The sequence below is a fragment of the Convolutriloba macropyga genome, chromosome 8 (genome assembly GCF_964194025.1).
Source record: "Convolutriloba macropyga chromosome 8, txConMacr16.3, whole genome shotgun sequence".
In the NCBI taxonomy this organism is placed as follows: domain Eukaryota; kingdom Metazoa; phylum Xenacoelomorpha; order Acoela; family Convolutidae; genus Convolutriloba; species Convolutriloba macropyga.
The window spans coordinates 2,956,456-2,974,771 of NC_134475.1; the positions used below are offsets into that span (position 1 = coordinate 2,956,456).

An 18,316-nucleotide genomic window follows, 5' to 3' on the forward strand; every position below is an offset into this window, starting at 1 on the left:
TCACATTATAAAATTTTCTGCAACTGCATTTTGCTACTCTCTCATTTCTTTCTCACTTTTTTATTTTCCAGTACCGTACACTCCATGAAGTTTTTCAATTTTCAAAATCTTATGACTTGAATAACTCAAAACCCGAATTGTTGTTCATAGTAGAACAGCAAAGGTCGTAGCAATATTTTGTTTGGAATGTGTCAAAAAAATTGGAATGTGAACGGTATCAGATCTCAATTTCATTTGAATTCTAGAGTGCTTTTTAAGATATTGTTTAACAAACAGCGGGAAATTATAGTGAGAGTCGTGTTTTAAATACAATTATTCGAATCCACCATCCCAAAAAACTTCATTAGTTTGTTCTGTTGATATTTTGATTTTGTTGAAATGTGTCTTGATTGAAGCAGAATTCTTCTATATCAACTGAAACAGAGAAACTGAAATTTTCGTTCGGCTTGCTAAATTTGGTTCAAAATTCCTTTTATGACATGGCAATATGAACTGTTTATATACTTCCGGCGGCTCCATTTTTTGAGAAATAGAGTTTTTTGAGTAGCGGTACACAACTAATTCTTTGCAGTACTTGTAACTCTTAATGGGTCGGAAAAGCACAAAAATTGGTCAGAAAATAGTAATTAGAAAAAAAGGATCCACGAATTTTGATTCGATTTGTTTAGCGTGTAATCTGATCGACTTTCAAATCTCACAGGGTTTCTGTCAACACGTGAAACCTTTATTTCTATATTGTGTAGCTTTTTTGATAACGTGAAAAGATATTCTCGATCTTCTACTTTTTAACTTCTACAAATAAGACTAGTTTTTGTTCTTCTTTTTGTATTTCTGCAAAATTTTCTGCAGAAAACTTGGAAAGCACTCAATATGCCAATAATTGTTGCATTGTTTCAGATAAACAGAGAGAATGTTGATACAAATGCTAAAGGAATGGCAATTTGTTTCATTTTACTTATGAATAATCGGACTTTTTAATATCTTGATGTTGACCACATTAATATCTTGATGTTGACCACATCTAGACCACATTGACATTTCCTCCCAAACAAAGTCCCAGTGCTTGTCGGGCACATAGTTTCAGAGAATTATAGCCAAAAAATTGTCATCAGGTTTTGGAGGTTCCCATTTCTCCTGTCTTTTGGCGCGTAATAAAAGTGAATTCGGTCCTTTTAAATTTATCAGTTTTTATGTCAAAACTGGCAAACAATATATTATCCAAAATCTTGCTTTAAGTGATCCATACGGTAAGAAAAAAGTGAGAGCGGTTTTTGAAGCACAGGGCCGAAACATCGTGTGCAAACGCACATAACCGAGCTTCATTATTATGATTCTTAATGATAGGTTTACGGGTCTAGCCCAGATGAGAGTGAGTGGGAATGGGGCGGGGGCATAGTCAAAAAGGCCCAAATATATTACCGGGAGAATGTTGAACCAATTGAGTCGCTGGTAATTGTCGGATGCGAGTGACCATATCCGCTGTCCATCTCTCCATGATATTTCCCTTCTCTTTATTTTGTCTGTGCTCCACAAAATTAAACAGTAGAAGTTGCTGTAAAGTCCACACCGTTCTGAGTTCTCATTGTTGAACCCTGTAAGAGAACGTAGATAAGGACTCAATTATATGGTTCTAGACATTCAAGTTTGCAAAGTTTTTTTTGTATCTGTTTTAAGTTGCGTGAACATCCAACTCCTTTTGGTTGCGATAAGGACAAAAATCAATGTTTTTTCAAGATTCACTTCTGACTTGGTTGTTGCACAACATGCTCCAGGGGCAAGATGGGGCCAACAACAAATCACAGTCGTTTGACCAGGTCGTCGAAGAGGCTGTAACCCAAGTTGCCTAGAGAACCGTTTCGAAAAGATTAAGAAAAAATTGGTCTAATCTGCCAAAACGCGTGCCAGGGCGAAGACCAGGCGAACGTACGTGCCGCAGTCCATTTTCACCTTCACCTTACAGTGTCGTCCATCTCCTCCAGAGTAGACTTCGAGAACACGTCCAAGGGGCCAAATTCCACATGGAGTCATATCTCTTAGAATCCAAACGATGTCCTTGACTCTGAGTCGTGTTTGGTCACTATCGCTCCATTTTGACCTCTTTAACAGTGTTCGGAAGATACTCCTTGACGAGTCCTTTCCAGAAATGGTTGACCATTTACTGCACATTTTTCCAAGACTTGAAGCTGGCGGGATCTTGGCTGTCGAACTTTCCTGGTGGCAGAGAGTTGAATGGTCTGTTGATCAGACAATGGTTTGGCGTCAGGGACATTTCATTTTCTGGATGGTCAGCAACAATCGTTAGTGGTCTGGAGTTCAAAATAGCTTCTGTCTCGACCAAAATTGTCATGAACACATTGAGCGACATTCTTCTGGCGCCTAGAATGACCAATAGAGTGGGTCTCGCGGTCTGGATCAAGCGCTCTCAAATACCGCCAAAATGAGGTCCATAGACGGGATTGAACTTCAAATTTGTGTTTATTGCTGCCATTACTTTGTAGATTTTGTCGTTGTCGAGACGTTTTACACATCTTTTCAGTTCTTCAGATGCACCAATAAATGTCTTGCCAGTGTCAGTGAGCATTGTTGTTGGCTGGCATATGCGGCTTACAAAACGTCGGTAGGTTTTAAAAAATGTCAGTTTTGAGATTGGGACAAGCTTCTAGATGGACACACCCAGTAACTAGGCAAGTGAAGATGAGGCCGTAGAGTTTTCAATCTGTCCTTTGGCATCTTCTATATAAAAGGGTCCAAAAAATTGACTCCCCTGTTCGCGAAAGAATACTGGGTCGAGTCTGACGGGAAACGGCAGGCAGGTAGGAGAGCCATGATAGGTTGAATGTTTTGAGCGGCAAATCGTCGGCAGAGAAAACAACTGTACTTCATACTCAAAAGTGTTTTTCTGAGTCCAGTGATGTAGTATCTTTGCTGCACAAAGTCTTCCACTGGCTCTGTTCCTCGGTGAACGCAAATATGTGCATGCTCTATATAGAGTCTCGCTATCTTGTCTTTTGCGTGCAGTATAATCGAAATTTTCTCGAACTCGAGGTTATCTGGCGCAAGTTGCAATCATCCGCATGAACGAAGGATTCCGTTGTTGTACAACATTGGGTTGAGCAAACGGATTTTGCATTTGCATCTATCCCGGAATCGCGTTTCAGGGCTTGGATTGTTGAGAAGAAGAAATTCTGCTGTGACATTTTGATCAGCCAATTTCTTGCTAGATTGACGTTTTCTGTTATATACTGTTGATCTTTAGACCTTTGCTCTTTGATTCGAAAGACCAAATTTATAACTGTTGCTAATGTCAGTAGCAACTTGTTCCAAGTTGAAAATCGTGCCGAGTTGATTTTTTGCTCCTCTGTCTGGTGGAAAGGAATGCTGGCGCTGTTAGCAACTTGGCTGTAATTTCGTCTGGATTGAAACCACGGGTTCCGTGGTCAGCTAGATTGTCTTCGGTAGTAACTTGTTTCCATTGGTAAGTATCCGCTGAAGCAAGGATTTCTTTGATGCGATTCGCAACGAAAAGAGGTTGTTTCTTGGTTGTGGATAACCAGTCAAGTACTACTGGACTAACTGTCCAGAGTGTAGAGCGAGTAAAGTAAAACGATGACTCCCTCATGTTGGTGGAAAAAAGTTTGACTCCTATGACTGCGGCTTCCAGTTCTAATTTGGGTATGCTAACTTGCTTAATTGGGGCAACTTTGCATTTGCCTATTAAGAAACAAGTTTCAAGTTCAGTTGCTAAGCTAGGAACTGTTTTCAGGTGTGCAACGGCTGCAACTGCTACAGTTGAGGCGCCGACAACTTTTTGGACTTCGTTTTCAATTTCTGGTGAATGACCACTCATATTGAGAATTCTGTTCAACGTTGCTTCTGTTGAAGAAAAGTATCAGTCCAAATTCATTTGAAGTGGTTTAACTACTTGAGCGGCAATTTATTCGTCCCATTTTCCCCAATTTTCTCCAGTTCTTAAAGGAGTACTTTGAAACAGATCGTTCATGGCGATATTATCCCCATTAGATCAAAGATCGAGGGGAAAAGACTAAAGGTCTTACGTTGAATGTAAGCTGAGTTATCTTTTGGGAAATCAGTGAGAGGTTTCATAAGAAATCAGTCTTCCTCAAGATTTCATCTAAAACCAAGAACTCTGACAATATCTGTCGGTTTGTCTTTGTATTCTGAAGGGATTTGGTTTAGGACTAGAGGGCTGCTTGAACAAATTTTGCAAGTCAAAACCCACCTGTTTGCAGACAGTGTTTTGTTTCAAGAACTGCCCCACAGGCGTCTTCTTCTGTTACATGAGATGGGATGTAGTCATCCATGTAAAAGTGCTTCCTGAAAGCTTTCAGGACTTCTGGGATTTCTTGAGTGTTCTCTTGGGCACAATGGTTAAGAACGTGTATTGCCGACGAAGGCGAGCAATTTGCTCAAAAGATGAGTCTGGTAAATTGGTATTGTTGTATCTGATTGTCTTCTAACCAGAAAAACATAAGATCATGTTGATCAATCTGATGGATGGCCATTTGCGTAAATATGCCATCGATTTCCGCAAGGACTGCAATTTTATGTTCTCGAAATCTCATCAGGATAACTAAAAGGCTATTAAGGAGATCTGGTCCTGTAAGAAGGTTTGAATTAAGCAATTGACCGCGCAATTGTGAAGCTGCATTTGCAACTCAGCGGACTTTTCAGAGCTTTTTGATATTTTCCACAAGATGGTGTGGTAGGTACGGATTTCTGCAGTGTTGAAGATCTTGCATTTCCACAGGTTTGACATAGCTTTTCTCGAGGTCTGAAAGGAGTGTCTTATTGTAGTTCTCTTGCAACAAAGGCCTACGCTGAAGTCGTGTGTTGAGGCTTTTGACTTGGTTGAGTGCAGAATAGAATTTGTTTTCCAACTTCAATTCTGAGTTCCAGGGCAGTTTGATTTCATATCTCTCACCATTGCGACTGATGGAGTTTTTCAAAATATCAAGAAACTGTTCTTCTTGTTTTGTGTAAACTTGTTCAAGGACTTTCTGATTGCCATCTGCTTCAAAATTCCAGAACTGTTGAACAAGTTCCTCAAGTTCAGGTTCATCTGTTCTGTTACTTGACACATGGAAAATAAATGTCTTATTCTGCTGACTTGCGGGCTGCTGATCGGTGGCTGAGATACAATTCTCATATTCACCACCCGCGAGGGTCCAACCAAGTTTAGTTTTCACACCAAACGGATGACTCTTGTTGCCTGGTATAATATGTGTAAGGTATGTTAATGCAAATGCGTTAACAACGAGGAAGGGCGCCGATTTTGCCTTCGGTAGTATTTGGGAAAAGTATGTGCCGCAAATTGTTGAAGGCATCACAAATTTGAATAAGTTCGAAAAAGTTTGCAGCTGCGACGTTCAGGGACGGGGTAATGAACGTTCAAGAGAGTTCAAACTATATTTCAGTTAAGTTATGTGGAGTTATTGTGACTGGCTCAACAATTTTTGAGAGGGCATGCTGTTCTCTGTATTCAGAAAATGTAGTAGTACTGAGCGTTGAGTTTCACGGGGAAGCTCAAGAAACTCAGCTACGGCGGCCAATACGAAGCTGATTTGGCTACCGGGGTCAAGGGGGGCGTTGGTATCGAATGCCTAATTCTCTTCGAGGAACGAAACAGGAATAAGCTGCAATTGATCATACCAATTCTTTGGGGTTTCTGAGCATTGGTTTATGCTGAATGATTGATTAAAAGCATTGCTGACGGATTTAAGACAAAATTTTCATGATTTTGTTCCATCAGGTGCACGGTAATTGGAGGAACTCTTGTTGAATGTACCATAGTTATAGGATCAATACAATGGTTGTATTGTAGGCGATTGTTTTCTGCAATTATTTTATCAGGTTACTTGGAAAATGTGAGGTTCTGTTTGCCACTGTGGGTAAGCAGGTGAAGTTTTGCAGATCACAGTTAGTTCAACAGTTGACTATCGAGGTAACCATTTGTTCCCATTTGAACTTGATACGGTCCAAATTTCTGTCGGAGATTGGGAAAATTATGATTGAGGATTTCTATTGGATATTTAATCCTGATTATTTCTTTGGCAAATTAAAAAAATTCCACTGCCAAATTTTGGTCAAATAGACCACCTGCATGCAATTGAAGAACTGATAAGTCAATTTTCAGAAATTAAGCGGCCCCCTGGAGTTTATGGAATATGGTCTCCGTGTCTAGGATTTGATATTCATCTTCCATAACTTTTCCGTTAAAGTGAGCTTCAGGTTCACGTAGTCTTAGAGCTCCTTTTTTCCTCCGCTGCCAAACTACTGGGGATGGAATTGTTACCCGCCAGCTTGCACTGAATCCAAGATGCCATGCCCTACTATTGTCTCAAGTTTCTCTTTGACCATGTCTTGTAGAGGTAGAGGCATCCTTCTAGCCTTGCAGAACATCAGCTGTGATCCCAGTTTGAGTTTCACATGAACTTTGTATTTTTTGAGTGCACGTAGTTTTTCAACACACACTGTGTTGATGCCTTCTTGGTTTACTATTTCTATCCCAAGTAATCCAAAGTAATTGTTAGATTGCAAAACTGCAAGTTGTTAATGCCTACACTTGCTTCTATTCCACTCAACATCACATGTTAGTGATCATAGAAGCGCCAGTTGATGACAATCATGGACCTCAAGACATCTGATTTTCCCAATTAACTGAGGTTAACCAAGCTCAGTCCAAATGAATGATGATATCAAAGTGCTATCAGCACCGGTATCAATTGGAATTTTTTTATTTATTTTATTTGCATTTATTTTTTTTATTTTACATTTTATTTTAATCTTTAAATGTAATGTACTCCCATGTCACTGACGTGACATGCACGTTTCTCCCTATAAGACAGAAGGGAGAAACATACAGGTTTTCCCCTGTAATCTTACCCTCTTTCTCGCTGAAGTTGTTTAGCTGGTCGGACATCTCTGACCTAGTCTGTGTTTTATTTCTGCACATTTTCACAAAGTGCCCCACTTCTCGCAGATGTTACCTTTGTTGTTCAAAGCCGGACAGGGCTTGCTACTGTTTGGCTTACCGCTACACCTATTACACAAGTGACCGCTACCAGTGAACTTTTCACCCGGTTTTCTGAGGGTCTTTTTGAAGTTGTAACCCACTTATTCCTTCGCTATTATCGCTTTGTTACCTGTTGGAAAACTCTCAAAAACCTTTGCATGAAGTCTGAACTATAAGTTTTTTCTGTCATTTCAGAAAAATTTATCGTTTCTTTTGTTTTGATGGCGTCTAATGGCCTCAATTTTGTCTCAGGGTCTCTCAAAATTTATTTTTGAGCAACTTTTCCTGGGAATTCCTCACTGTTTTTATTGCTTCAAAGTCCCATTAGCGTGCTTCTTTTCTTAGGCGCGGTACAAAATCGTCGTTGGATTCTTCAACGCTTTGGAAAACGGACAGAAGTTTAGCTCTTTCTGCCATTATAACTCTTGCTTTGGCAGAAAAATATTTAAAGGGGTGTCTGGTAGTTTTTTTGGGGCTTATAAGAACCCTAAGTTTCGGTAGTGCGTCTTTTCCTCATATACTAATAGAGAGATTTGTTACCTGTAGGTCCAACATTGTACCTTCGGTGTTGAGTTTGTATTTTTCCTCTCTGCGCAAAAATTTGCCACAAAAACCTAATCCAGGCAGTATAAGACTCAGCCTCCTGCAGATCAGAAATGTATCGGTCCGTCGGTGGTCTGGACATCATTGTCGTGGTAGTGAGCACGAGTAACATTTTTTTGTTTTCAAGATATGAATTCAAAAGTGCCTCAAAGCACAAAAAATTACAATTAATAATAGTCGTTATCAAAATAGAAAAATAAAGAAGTGACTAGATAAAGATAATCTGATAATGGTTAATTTAAAGTTTAATTATGAACTTCCCTTTGCCGTTTTTCCCCCTTGCCGTATATGACAAGTATTAGCGCAGTTTTTGCACTCCACACTTTGTTCTTCTAACCTGAGAGCATGTCATTGTTACAAACTGAGAGCTTGTCATTGTCATCTACTAGGAGTCTCATCGAGTTGGTTTACGGCCATCACTAATGAAGAAAAGGTCGAATAAATCGCCCAAATTTATCGTTTATGTACACTGATAAACTTGTGGTCTGAACAAACTTGAAGATTCTGTTCAGTTTTTTAGCCATTACTCAATAACATTACTTCACCGACATCAGGTTGGAAAGTTTTGTTTATATCGCAATTCAACTTAAACTCTAAGTTTTTATATATCACACTAAAATCATTCAAAAACAGCAACAACCTCAAAACACACTTTCATCTACACCAAACTAAGTTCTGACATGCCAGCACTTTTAAAAGCCCCGAACAAAGCCCGACGGCTGTTACAATCTACCAAGCACTTTTATGGTCTCATGTGGAAGACCAACTAGACCGCAGATCAAGCGTGCCGGAACAGTTAGCCTCGTCAGCCCCCCCCCCGTTCATCCCCATTAAATCCCCGCCACACTTAATCGTACTAACGCACACACAAATGCGCCCGCCGTTCCATCCCCGGTCCTTAACCCCATAGGCTCGCAATTCTCCTTAACTAAACCCGAATTTCGTTTTGCTCCCGCAGCACCACCGCCAGTACTCCTACTAAAAGCCAGAAACCCCGTGACAACAAATTTCAATCAGTTATCACCCTTTCCGCTCACACAAAACATTTCTTTTGCCCGCAAATGTTTTTATTCCACGCCTAATTCATCCACCGGCTCTACAGCAGATTACACGCTCCTATGTCCTGTCTCCTACTACCGTTTATCTCTCCCTCCACCGGATCCAACCAAATGCTGCTTTCTGGCATCATTACCCGCTTATGCACAGCTTATACATTCCTCATGTCCGTATATCACTCTGCTCCTCCACTCATGTGCAAGCTGCAGCAAGATCTCAAAATTACGTATCATCAGACTTCAAGCGACCGAATCCTTTTCGTTCTTCCACCAGTACTCCGCCTACTTTCGTTACTCCCATCGGTCCTGCATTAAATGGAGCTACCGTTTCGAACCTGTTGTGTTGGGGTGGCCCAACTCATCCCACACCATCAGCTCCTTCTTTGGACTCAGGGGATTGAAAAAACAGCTAGCGGACGCAATGACTAGTAGGAAGAACGATTCACTGCCCGAGTGGAAGTTGTTGTCACAGTACAATGGTGACCTTCTGCAGTGGCAAGAAAGGTTTAGGCAATTTAAAGCGCCATAGACACAAAGTCACTGACTGATGATTTTGAGCCGACTTATTAAAACCTCTAATGACTGGAAAAGCAAAGACTGCAATCCCTGGCTTTGCATAATGCGGAAATATGTACAAATATGCACCAAGGACAATTAAAAGCAATTTCTGCCAACCACAGGCAGTTGCCAAATTTAGAAAAATTCGTCTCTTTTCCATCTCTGGTGATGTACAAAAATGGTAACATCGTAAACTTTTTTGCAGCCATCTCAAAACTTGTCGGGGTCTTTAAGTCGCTCTCATACCACGCTGACTTGAAGGACGCCTAACTACTTAACACGGCAGTGCAAAAACATTCGCCCATTATGATTGAGTCATGGTCACTCTTTACGATCCAACAGTATTAGTTAAAGCCAACACTCCTAGATTTCAACTATTGGTTGAAAAAAAGGCCGAGGCACAAAATATGATAAAACAAAGATCTGAGGACAACATCAAATCAGAAACCATGACCAAGGCTGCCTCAAGGACATTCGCTGCCAACAAACAGCTTAAATGCACAGACAAACCGGCTGCAACTGCAAAAATATCATCCTCTACTAGCTGCATACTTTGTAAAGAAAATAACCGCATCTGGGAGCGTCGGATATTCAAAGAAAAGTCTCCCACTCAGCGAGCTAAGATAGTGGCCGAAGCAAAATTGTGTTTCTCATGTTTGTCAGGAAAACACATGTTCCGGCTGTGCCCTTATCCCAGGAAATGTAGGAAAGATGGTTGCAACAGCTCCTGTAACACACTTCTTCATTGAGCTAAGAGAATTTATCCATCAAAATTACCTTCAACAAACATCAACAATAATCATAATGCGGGCGCGTGTCAAAATAATCCCTCTAATGGGCAATCATCGAGTAAGACCACTACAAGGTCATCTGTCATTAATGTGAAAGGCATCCATCAGGTGACCGAACTGCAGTTGGCAAGTTCTTCGGGTAAGGATACCACGGCTTTACTTTTGTGCGATAGCGCTTGCAGTAAATCTTTGGTGTCCAATAGTCTTGCTAATAGACTTGGTTTGCCCGGTAACTATCAGATTGAAACTAACAGTGAAGGCCATAAATACTTTGGAGGTTATTGACACTAAACCAGTTTAGTTGTTTGTAGCACCACGCGATAACAAAACATTCGAACCTTTTCTAGTGAGCCCTTACGTGATGGAGAATATATACATGGGTGCCCACCCAATCAATTTTAATGCACTTCAAGAAACATATCCGCACCTAGCAGTTCTAGACCCGGTTGCTAATCGCTGTGAAAACATCGAGATGATACTTGGATGGGATGTGTATTATGCCATCCGCCCGTTAAAGTACTTCGCTGCCCACAAGAAGTGCTCTTCTATCGCTGTTCGCTTGACCAAAGGCACAATTTTATGCGGTCCTTTACCGTCGTCTTCATGTTTTAGTCACGACTTGTTTCAAAGCTATTATAGAGCAGAATTTTGAATAATACGGAGTCGTATGTGGCACGTAGGCAAGAAGACCTTCGATCCGGCGCGGCTGCATGTGCGCATTGTATTTTTCAAAGCACCACAGTACATAAAGGGAAGAAGCATGAAGATAAAATCTAACTACCCAACAATTACTTCTCAGCGCTTCTTCAATTAAATTCTTTGAAAAGCAGCTCACGAGAGACCATCATCTAAGGGAAAAGTACTCAAACACCATCAACGATGACATAGAGTTGGGCTACATAGTAAGGGTCAGAGATGCCTACAAGGTGGAACGGAGCTCCGAATGTGGTTGATACTTACCGCGCCATCGGGTTTGTTAACCAAACAAGCCGGGTAAAAATTATAGGCTCCTAAAAAGGGCAGCGAAATTCCATGTAAATTCCTAATAAGTAGTTACTCACCGGACCATAATTTGTTCAAAACCTAATCTATATACTTCCACTGTTCACACAACATCTATTTGCTATATCGGCCGACATCGAGGGAATGTTCCTCGAAGTGGAAGTGTTAACTTTCGATCAGCCATCTTTGCGCTTCTTGTGGCGGGGAGATCCCACGTCACTTGCTGTGGTACACCAGTATACACGCCACACTTTTGGGCAAAAAACTCCCACTTGCGCTAACTATGCACTACAGCACACGTTACGTGACAATGTTAAACGGTATCCGGAAGCTGCAAAAGCTGTCTTTGAGAACTTTTACATGGACGCTTACTTAAACTCAGTGAAATCCCACGAGAGGGCCCTCATCCGGTCGAAGGAATTGGTATGTCTTTTCCATTTAGGTGGGTTCAAATTTATTAGGATTGTAAGCAATGTGCCAGATCTGGCTGAACGAATTGATGGGTCCCCTAGATGAAGTGAACCGAAGGTCATTGTTTCATCCAAATAGGAATCAGTGCTTGAGTTTAATTGGGATCACCACAACAACAACAATTTGGTTGTGGGCAGGGTAAAAATATCACCATCACAAACTATCCATTACAGCGCTTGTTTTTAAGTCTTGTATCAAATGTATTAGGCTCAATTGATTTTTTTTGCGCCGTTTACAGCAGGTGCTCGTTAAATCTGGAAGACGTTTGACGTGTGAGAAGACAAAGTTCTGATGACGAGTTACCCATTGACACATTTGATGGACTCCATGCACGGTGTAGAACTGTCTAAAACTCCTCCCATGTTTGGTAGTAGCTCGCAAGATGTTTTCGATGCTGTAGCTTTTCTTCAAGATCAGGCAATTTAATTAACGGTGAGATTAAAACAAAATTGATGTTCGTCCTGGGCAGAGCGCGCGTTGCATCTATGTTTCAGCTAGGTGATGACCGATCCGAAGTTGGAACTGTAAGCCGCTGTCATTGCTGTACGTTTGGAAAAAGAAAACTGTCGAGCATTGACCGTTACTGCAACCAGATTCTTCATGTGGATAGATACTACGATTGTCTTGCAGTGGCTAAACTCAGTTATCAAAAACCCCATCTTTATTGCAAATCCTTTATGTGAAATCCTAGAGTACATCAGCGTTGATCAATAAAACTACGTCTCTACTTGTTATATCTGCTGAAGTTTTGCAATCAAGTAAATGGGTAACGGGCCCTGGCTTCTTGGGAATCAAAAATTTCTCTCTCGTGCTAAAAACAGACTTCGTCGATAACATCAAGCTCGGCGTTGTAACCAAGGGAACAGTTGGCTCCTTTCCATTTTTAGCCTTATTAGCTACCAAGCCCTTTAAGGAACAAAGTATTAATCTAATATCATTTGATAAGTTCAGTCCTTCCCAAAAAACTACTTCGTGTTACTGCATACGTGCTCCGTTTTATACCATATCACGAAAGTTACCGTATTGTAGACGTCAGCATAACGGACCATGTTGAGCTTGACGAAGCCGAGCATCATTTCCAGTACTTTGTTCAGAAGAGTCCTTTAGTACCGAAAGAAAGCAACTTCTTGACAAAAAATGCATCCAGAAAAGCAGCCTCATTGCTAAGTTTACGTTTCTTGGGTCTCACAGTTTCATTCTTTTTGCTGGTCGACTCCAACGGCTAGTAGAAATTGACTTTAACACTTAGCATCTGATCGTGCTGGATGCAGGCCATACACTTGTTGAACTGTTTTTGCGGTTGAACTGTTTCTTGTTGAACTGTTTACTCACACAAAACACCATCGTCAGGTCCTTGTTTTCGTACAGTCAAAGGTACAGAAACGTTATGCAACCCTGAAACTACGTTCCTCAGTGCAATCCATCAACTCGAACTGCGTCTTCTGCAGAACGTTCCATGCGGCAACCATTCAGTCGATCATGGCAGACCTCCGAAATGAGAGACGCGCAACCAGTCTCCTCCCTTTATCAACCTGGGGTTGATTATTTTGGCCCATTCGACGTTACTGTTCGTTGGACTATCCAGAAGAGTTAGGATTTTTCTTCACTTGTCTGACTTCACGTGCTCTCCTGTCCAGTTTGAAGTTGTTCCCTCCATGGACACTATATGCTGTGTAATGGGAGTCGAGTGGTTTGTCTCGCGCAGTGGTCGGCTTGTATGAATTGGTCAGATAATGGTACAAATTTTATCGGATGGGAGAAAGAGCTCCGTGATTGAATTCAAAAAAGGAACACGCTCAATATCGCTGCTGAACTACCTGCCCATAAGGGTATTAAGTGAAGGTTAATTCTAAGGGAAAGTTTGGTCCGTAGTTTTAAGAGCGTGCTTTACACCATCCTCCGTACACGTCGCCTCACAGATGAAGTTTTGAACAGCACAATTTTTCTAGTCTAATACGAACTGATCGCTTGTCTTCTAACGCCTGTAAGCGCCAATTTGTCCAACCTAGACGCAATTACAACCAATCATTTTCTACTCGTTTACCAATCAACCGGAATTCCGTCCGTCGCTGTTGACATTGACGAGATCGATCATTGTAAGCGGAACGCTCGTGTGCAGTCGAACGGTAATGCATTTTGGGCACGTTGGCTTAAGAAGTATGTACTTGTTCTGAACCGTAAATCAAGTGGCAGACGCCTGCCAAACATCACCTCAAGGTCGTTGACTCAGTTTGGTTACTTGAAGAAAGCAACCCTAGGGATTTCTATCCCACTGCTCGGATTGAAGAGCTCCGGTACGGTACCAACAGCATCATCGCCAGCTCCGCAGTCGTACGCGCTTCATCCGGATCGCTCGTCCGTTCCCTCGTTCAGCTTGTACTGATCCTCCCAACATCTTCTGCCGGGCCGGAAGATGTCACTAAGTAAATGAGCGCCATTTCCAATATAATGGTTAAATGTCTTCATTTTACTTGCGATCATCGATTGTTGAATAACATTATTTTATTTGCAATTGTGCGACGATCTTTATTGAAATGAACATTCTTAGCAGCGAGAAAAAAATGGTTACGCACAAAATCTGATCTATTTCAAGTAGAAAACTCAGAAAAAGTGCAAATAACACAAATTCGTTGAGCCTACTAATGTATTAAATCGCTTGCTCTCCTTTCAGGCTTAATATTTTTAGGTTTCGAAAATGCATCAGTCATCGATATCAGACTAAGAACTGCCAAAAAATATTTCTAGTTTTGCCGCTCTGAATCAGTTTGCTTTTTGCCTTAAGCGTCATGAAGTTAATACGCTCTTCGCCTGAATGTCTTACTTGAAACAGTTGTCTTTATAGAACCGCGGTTATGAATTGAAACTACAGTTGAGTGTTTAGCACTTTTACCCCTGGATAACTAGGGAACCCTCATCGTAACCTTTGGCTCAAAATGAACTACTGTCGGTCTAAAAATAGCCGCAACACTGCTCAGTTGAGCCAGAAACCCCATCAAAACACCTCAACCTATGCTCACCCGACCCCGCAATATGCTTATTTTATCTGTTATTATCATTTGGTGCCAGTTTTGAAGTAACCCGGGAAAGTGGCCAAAATTTTAAATAGAAAAAGTGGCACTTTACAGAATTTCCTCAATTTCCAATGTTATTGTTTGCGTCATTTTTTTTGGACTTATCGCAACTGAAAAACGAAAACAGACCTCCAATTACACTGTTAAATGTAAACTCAAATAAAAGTCTTTAAGATAATTGTCACGGTCTATATCGGGCGTCTCAACTGGTGGATGGACAATTTTTAAAATGCAGTTTTTCTGACTATGTCAAGGATTTCTTTCTTTTACCTGCAAGCTGGAAGCTCCAAGCAGACCACGTGAAAACAACCGATATTTCCCAAACGATTAACAAACACCAAACAACCACAACTCTCATTTTCAAGGATAAAACTCCAAGAATATATGACAAATGTTACAAAAGGGTTTCTTGGTGCGAATTTCGGCCAAGGAAAACAAACAGTAAGTTTGTTCAATTATTTGCCAATTATTAACTAACAACTACACTAACTCACAATACAGGTCGTTAGAACTATCATTAACAATTAAATAAACAAAACATCTACCAAATTGTGTGAAAAATATGAAAAGGTAATTCGGCCAATGAAAAGTAATTCCACCAAAAAATACTTAGATATCTCAGCCCATTTTCAGTATTAATTTTTTGAAAATTTGAAAAAAGTAGTTTATACGATAATGTAGTAATTAGGTACACCGAAAGACACTTTTTTTGAAATATAATCTTTTTTTAATTGTAAAAACTCATCAATTGAATTTTTGAAAAAAGAGTTGTTTTTATATATTTGTAAGATATTATTAACGGCTGTAAATACAGCAACAATACAGCAAAGAAACCTGCGCCAAAACAATACAATACTAGAAACAAAGGGTCCAAAATATTTGCAAATCAAATTGGACCCATTCCATAAATTTGTATTTTTGTGGTCCAGACTTTAGAAAAATAATTAACGAAATCAGAATTTAAGAAAACAAAATTTTTTTTCTGTAGCTTCAAAGAAAAACTACCAAATTGGACAGATTAAAAGGTTTATAACAGATGAAAAATCTCACACTTCAAAAAAGGATGTTTGGAAACGACAAAAACTAAAACACTGACGACGCTTTTTCCTTCTTCATAAACGATAAACGAATATTATATATATATATATATATATATATATATATATATATATATATATATATATATATATATATATCCTGAAGCTGATTGACGAGCTCTAAAGTTAAACATTAAACAACCATTATACATATTACAATTTCTCTGCAACCGACAGGCTGAAGAAAAGACGACAACCACAGACACGCAAAGATGATCAGTGTTAGACATTACGCTGATCATGAGAATCAAATTAGTTCATGGAATTGGTTTTACTCCAGGGTACCAGTCAGAGACGGCAGTGTATACACAGGAATCATTTTAACACTTTGATACTGGCCCCACTCTGTGACCTTGCTTGTGATGCAGCCACTCAACCGCCGTATAAAAGAACGCATCTCTCAACTTGAAGGCAAAAAAGCTAAATCAAACGCACACTGACTGCGCACTCCTAAACGACAAAGTTATTGACCTCACAGTGCACACACTGCCTGCCTTAATCTGAAAGATGCCTTAGGTTGCCGGGGTTGGCTCAAGTTACCTCTTTTTCATTCTATCGTTCATTGTTTTCTTCCTCGTTTTCTGTCTTCTGTTTTTGTCTACTTCTTCTTGTATCCGCAATACCCAATCTCATGAAACGAAACCCCAGGATAAAATAATAGGCAACCATTTGTTCCAACCAAGCCGACCCCACCACCTCCTTGCTCGCAAAAGCGCAAAAGCGCAAGTATCAAACAAAAAGAAAAGCAAAAGCGCTTGTTTCAACATAATAAGGCGAAATTGCAAGTATCAAATAACATGAAAACAAGCTCTATGGTAGGATCTTGGACCAATCAAGGGGAATTTTTCTAACTTTTAATTATTTGTCGGAATCAAAAGAGCTTGAAAAGTGAAATCGAATAATTTTGACCATTGCCAGCCAATCAAAAACTGTTAACCCATGAATTGATTAAACTCATTCCACATCTATTCAAGAGCAACAGTCAAGTTTTCTCGGCAAAATAGAGCAATCCACCAGGTTTGAATGAATAAGAAAAACTAACTTACCAATAGATCTTTTCTGATTTTTTGGTTTTTTTTTCGTTCTACAAAAAAAATTGGGAATTTCTCAAACTGTTTTGATTTCATAAATGAAAAAACCGCTCAAAGTATATCATTTCGAAACCCACGTTTTATATTACATCATTTAAGTACACAGAGATGCACTTCTTTGAAATACAATCCTTTTAATTGTAAAACTTCATCAAAAATTGTATTTTTCAAAAAAGAATAGCTTTTACATATTTTAAAGATGTTATTAGCGACTGTTAATTTGGCAAGAATACTGCAAGGAAACCTGAACTAAAGCTAAAGTAAAAAATATTTGCAAATCAAAATGGACCCATTAAATCCAAAAATTTCTACTTTTGTCAAACAGACATTAAAAACACAATTAACGAAATCAAAATTTAAGAAAATAAATTTTTTTTTGTAGCTTCAAAGAAAAACTACCAAAATGGACATATTAAAAGGTTTATCACAGATGAAAAAACTCACACCTCGAAAAAAATTTTTGGAAGCGAAGAAAGCTAAAACACTGACGACGCTTTTCATACAAGATAAACAAATGTATAAAAAACTTACCAACCACTGAAGTGTTTCAAATATGTATATATATATATATATATATATAAATATATTTATATATATATATATATATATATATATATATATATATATATATATCGTGAAGCTGAATGAAGAACTCTTATGATAAACATTAAAACACCAATACACATTGATTTTTTTACCAACTGAAAAGCTGAAGAAGAGACTAGAACCACAGCCACGCCAGGATGATCAGTGTGAGACACTGCGCTGACCATAAGTATCAGTTCCCATCTGGAAGCTCATCTAGCTCTACGGTACCAGTAAGGGAGGGCAGTTTGATCACGGAATTATGCTATGCCTTGATACTGGGCCCAATCTTTCATCTTGCTTTTGGTGCAACCACTCAACCGCCATATAAGGGAACGAATCACTCCACTTGAAGGGAAAAAACTAACCCATTCGGACACTGTCTGCGCAAACCTAAACGACAAAGTTAATGTCCTCTCCGTGCAGAAACTAGCAATAATATAATAGGCAATCTTTTGTTCCAACCAAACCGACCCCACCTCCTCCTTCCTCATCACAAACGATTGAGTATTTAACAAAAACTCCGCAAAAACAATGACAAACACCAAAGTTAACAGCAATCTATTGTTAAAGCGCAAGTAACCACCAAAGAAATTGAAATTAGCTAAGCAGTGCTATTTTAACACATATTTGTCAGTGATAATAGCCAAAAACGCAAGTATCAAAAATATAAAAACAAGCTTATGTTAGGATCTTGGACCAATCCAGCGGTAATCTTTTATTTTTTTTTAAATTTTTGGTGGAACCAAAAGTGCTTGAAATGTAAAATCGAAAATTTTTGACCCTTGTCAGCCAATCAAAAACTGTTGACCCACTCTGAACTGATTGAAATCGCTCCCAATCTATTTAAGACTCCCAATCTAATCACTTAACATCAGATATTTTCTAGTTTTTTTGGTTCTTATATCCGGGCGATAAAAAATTTTGAAAGATTTCAAACTCTTTTTATTGTAAAAACC

General features: G+C 39.5%; 1 protein-coding gene across 1 annotated transcript in view; it reads right to left on the reverse strand.

Moving 5' to 3' along the window:
* Positions 1–15,003, reverse strand: part of LOC142343872 (uncharacterized) — a 46,426-nt gene extending 31,423 nt beyond the window's left edge. Inside the window, exons 1-2 of the mRNA XM_075395246.1 lie at positions 14,855–15,003; positions 1,420–1,592 (exon numbers count right to left, since the gene is read on the reverse strand). Of these exons, the coding sequence (XP_075251361.1) occupies positions 1,420–1,592; positions 14,855–14,942 (261 nt within the window). The 5' untranslated portion in view covers positions 14,943–15,003. The remainder of the gene's footprint in view (positions 1–1,419; positions 1,593–14,854) is intronic.
* Between the last annotated feature and the right edge of the window lie 3,313 nt (positions 15,004–18,316).